Source organism: Mandrillus leucophaeus, unplaced genomic scaffold, assembly GCF_000951045.1.
Source record: "Mandrillus leucophaeus isolate KB7577 unplaced genomic scaffold, Mleu.le_1.0 Scaffold125, whole genome shotgun sequence".
Lineage (NCBI taxonomy): Eukaryota > Metazoa > Chordata > Mammalia > Primates > Cercopithecidae > Mandrillus > Mandrillus leucophaeus.
Window position 1 is genome coordinate 2,707,652 of NW_012100876.1, and position 4,697 is coordinate 2,712,348.

General features: G+C 49.1%; 1 protein-coding gene across 1 annotated transcript in view; it reads left to right on the plus strand.

The window, feature by feature from the left end:
• Positions 1 to 417: 417 nt before the first annotated feature.
• The window catches only part of CES5A (carboxylesterase 5A), a 37,188-nt gene continuing 32,908 nt past the window's right edge, over positions 418 to 4,697 (plus strand). Inside the window, exons 1-3 of the mRNA XM_011971932.1 lie at positions 418 to 639; positions 1,737 to 1,941; positions 3,990 to 4,128. Coding sequence (XP_011827322.1) covers positions 567 to 639; positions 1,737 to 1,941; positions 3,990 to 4,128 — 417 coding nt within the window. The 5' untranslated portion in view covers positions 418 to 566. The remainder of the gene's footprint in view (positions 640 to 1,736; positions 1,942 to 3,989; positions 4,129 to 4,697) is intronic.

Genomic DNA, 4,697 nt, shown 5'->3' on the forward strand with positions numbered 1-4,697 from the left:
GGGAAATAATATAATCTAAGAGGCCTCAAGGTTGCCAAGGAGGCTGTAGACCAAATGGCCATTGAAGACTCTTGTTGGCAGGGCCAGCCGGGCTGCCAGTCTGAGCTGGCAGTGTTTGTGCCTTCCGAGCCACTGGCTTGTCCCGGCAGCAACCTTCTTCCTCTTCTCGGAAACTTCTCGGCTTCTCCAGCCTGCACTGTGTTCCACAAGCGGGGCTAGAAACCACATTCATCCTTGGGTCTCTGGCACTCGTAATCCTAAAATGTCTTGCCTGATCTGGAATGTCTTTTCTATTTCCCCCATCCCGGAAGTCCAAAGCCGATCAAATTATCTTTCCCCAACTCAAGAGTTAATCATCAGCTTCTTATGTAAATCAGAACAGGAAAGTCTTGCTTGGTCAATTCCTTTGAGAATATTGTTCTGATGCTGTTCTTCAGTAACTCGGCTGCCTCTGCCTGCCTATTCAGCACTTACCAGTTAACAAGAAGCTCTTTCTGGCTCCCAACTGAAGCTCTCTGAGGCCAGCAGCCGCTGTCGATGTTCACCGAGTTCGGGCAGGCAGCCAAATGAGCGGGAATTGGGTGCACCTAGGCCAGATCCTATTTTGGGCTATCTGGGTCCTTGCAGCCCCAACCAAGGGTGAGATATCCAATGGGGGAGGAGGGCTCTCAGAAGACGGGGTGGGAGAGGATTTTCCACTGGTAGAAATGAGGTTATTTTTTAGAGGTCTCTGAGTGTCCGTGGAGAGCTATGTAGTACTTTGATGGCATCAATGTTCTGGTGTTGCCGAGAACCTAGGACCAGAGCTTCCTGCTTGGGGTGGGTAGAGCACAAAAGACCCTGGTTCTGCCCTTGGATTGCTCACACGCTGCAAGGGGTTTAGAGGGACACTATCCTGAGCACTGTGGAGGTGTGAGGAGTAGAGCCTGTGCTTCCGCACTCCTGGCTGCAGTGACAGAACTTTCAGTAATGAAATGACATTAGAAACAGTGCTAAGACACCCGGGTCTTGCTAAGTAAGTAGCTGGGCAGTTTCCTTCCCAGGCCTCCATGTTCTGTGTGGTGACTGAGATTCCTGCATGCCCAGTCTCCCAAAGTGCCATGCTGCTGGAAGTAGATGGGTTGATTTCAGGAAGCATCTGCTTGAGAATTTTACATTTTCATCCATGAATATTCATGTGTATTCAAAAGCATATACCTAACTCATCAACCGCAATTCCATAAATGTCATTACTTGGAATTCTTCTAGGTAAAATTTTAAAAGGAGTTTATTGAAATTAAATTTTAAGAAAAAAATAAAAAGCCAGTAATCATGCAGGTGCTGCACAGATGTGCCGGCAGTGGTGCTGGAGGGTGTGGAGTGACAGAAGTGTAGGAATCCCTGGGAAGATGAGTTTGTGGCATCCCAGGATCTACAGAGTTTGGTGTGTGTCAATCCTGTAGAAAGAAAGAGCTCTCAGCAGAAGGGAGATGGGTTCCTGAGTGAATGGGGGAGATTTTGTGGCTAGGTGCTGCTGGGCCCCTAGGAGAAACTAAGTCAGTGGTCTCATGGGGTGACTTCTGCAGCAATCTTGGAAGAAGCCGTGGACCTGGATTCATGGAGAGGGAAGCTGGATACGGTCAGTTGCACAGCCTCTGGGTGAAGGAAGCATGTCCCCACTGGGGAGCCACAGGCTGGGTGGGCCATGACCCTGCCTGTCCCCAGTCTGCTCCTGATTCCTCCATGTGTTCCCCCAGGGCCTTCTGCTGAAGGGCCACAGAGGAACACCAGGCTGGGATGGATTCAGGGCAAGCAAGTCACCGTGCTGGGAAGCCCTGTGCCTGTGAACGTGTTCCTCGGAGTCCCCTTTGCTGCTCCCCCGCTGGGACCCCTGAGATTTACGAACCCTCAGCCTGCATCGCCCTGGGATAACTTGCGAGAAGCCACCTCCTACCCTAATTTGTAAGACCAGGTTCGGGCCCACGGGTGGTTTGTGGCTCTGGGAGTGGCAGGAATGCAGGTCATGCAGCCCAGTGAGAAAGAAGAGGGATTGGCGTGGATGGAGGAGGAGGGAAAGAGAGGGCTTGAGCCTCAGGCCAGTGGTTCGGTAATCTCCTGACTCCTAAACCGACTGATGGCCAGGACGCTGGAGGCATCTTTAAAAATATGCCGACTCTCCAAGCTCCCTTCTGAACTTTCTGAATCAGAATATCCCGAGCTGATCCCAGGAAACTATTATCTGAATGTTCTCTAGAGACTCTGATCACCAGCCAGGTTTTCCGAAAGTGCTGAGATGGGCTTACTGAGTCGTTTGATCAGAAGGTACTGTCTAGGTATCTTCTTGTGACCTCTCACCCAAGCCTGGCCTCTGTGGTCAGACTGGGTGGGGCTTCACTGAGAAGAACCACACTAGAAGGGTGTCAGCTCCAGCTGTCAAAACTGTGCCTGATGCCATACCTGGCCCATGGTGAACTCCATAAATACCCGTGGAATGAACATGTGGATGTGTCTCTGTGACACAGGGACTCTGGGAGGTAAGGAGCTCCTGGGCACTGCAGATTTTCAAGCTCGGGTAGGTAAGCAGTTACCAGGTTAATTGTGGAGGGGTGAGGTGAGATTTACTGGGTGGGCAGTGAGACTTGAAAATCCCCCTAGAACCTTCTAAGTCTTTAGATTCTGTCAAGCTCTCAGGTTGGGCCACATGGGTTCCTGGCAGAAGAAATTTTGGTGCCAGGATATTCCCTAAGCCATAGAAGATGACCCCATGTGGTCCAAGGACTGAGGACATCAAGCTGAAACTCATTTGTTGTGTGCATTCATTCATTCACCCAACTAATATTCATTGAGAATCAACTTGATAACTGGCTCTCCATTAGGCCTGTTGACATGGCAGGGGATGAGTCACCGCTGTCCTCAGGCAGCATGCAGAGGGGTGATGGTGGCAGGAATGTAAACAGTAATTGACAGTTAAAATATAAGATGGGAAGGGCAACCATTAGGGTGTCAGGGAAGGGTGCTGAGGGGAAACAAAAACCCACCTGGCCCAGCTTGGATGGGAGGTCAGAGATGGCTTTTCTGAAAGCACTGAGGCCTGATCAACAACATACAAAAGGGGCAAGGAGGTATACACCTGTCAGGAGAAGACGAGCAGCGCTATTGCACACTATTCTATTACGAAAACAACTAGCATTGATTGTGCACACAGTATGGTAGAAACATTCACATGACAGCCTCACTTAATCTTATGGTGTATCATGCTCTGCTGGTGCTCTGAGGTACAGGGGTGACTAAAACAGAGTCGTAGGCTTTCAGGTGCTCACAGCTGAGCTGGGGATGATGATAATGCACACGAACAAGCTTAGGACAAGTTCTGGGAAAGAACACAAAGTAGGTGGGTGTTTCCAAAGAAGAGATATGGTAGAACTGGAGAAATCTCAGAAGGCTTCTGGGAGGAGGTGGTAAGTTAGAGTGAATCTGAAACAAAGGGAAGAATGTGAGCACGCAGATATGGGAAGAGAGCAGTCGAGGCAGAGGGCCCGGCTTGAGCAAAGCCTGGGTGCGGGAGTCTATCCCGGTTTGTTCCAGGTACAGAGGACTGGAAATGTTCCTTTGCTCTTCTGGGGACAGAAGAGGGAGCCGCAAGGGCAAAGCCCTTGTTATTCGACTGTGTTCTGCCCTCTGCGGTTTGGGGAATTGTTGGGCCAGCTTGGTTTGTTATGTGTGTCTATATTACCGTGGTGGCATAGGAGGGTGGTGGGTGGTAATGGTGCAATTATTCTACACCATGTGCTTTCCTAGCCAGGAACCAGATCAAAGAGAATTGTAATTTGCTTGCTTGTTTGTTTTGGAAACCATGGGGGTTTGGGTATGATTGGACTTTGTACCAGTAGCTGCCTCTTCTGCTCAGGCAGAGGAGACGGCCAGGACTCACTGCTCTCAGAAGAACTGGCCCTTCCCAGGCAAGTTTGCTGATAACTTTTTCTGAGGGTTTTCTCCTCTCCTTCTCCAAGGTGCCTCCAGAACTCAGAGTGGCTGCGCTTAGATCAACACATGCTCAAGGTGCATTACCCCAATATTGGCGCGTCAGAAGACTGCCTGTACCTGAACATCTATGCGCCTGCCCACGCCGATGCAGGCTCCAAGCTCCCCGTAAGGCTGCCTGCTGTGTGTGCTTCAAGCTCCAGCTAGCAGGACCTTGGCCTGGGATCCAGGCAGTGCAGCTGCATGTCTGGAATCGGAACTACCCTCTGTTGGGTAAAAGGGAAATGTAATCACATCAACAATTTTTAAAAATCATTCAAATGATAGATTCACGTGATCAGTTTTTCTGATTGATTCTTTATTGGCAGTGCCTTGACTTTTAATTTTTATTTTGTTCTGTTTTTCCAATCTGCTGCATATTTAGTGACCTGTAAGCTTTCTGAAAAGACACTACTTAAAAGGAGTCTGACTTTTTTTAAAATTTGAGGTATCTTTTTTTTTTAAATTATACTTTAAGTTCTAGGGTACATGTGCATAACGTGCAGGTTTGTTACATATGTATACATGTGCCATGTTGGTGTGCTTCACCCATTAACTCGTCATGTACATTAGGTATATTTCGTAATGCTATCCCTTCCCCCTCCCCACTCCCCACGATAGGCCCCGGTGTGTGAGGTTCCCCTTCCTGTGTCCAAGTGATCTCATTGTTCAATTCCCACCTATGAGTGAGAACATGC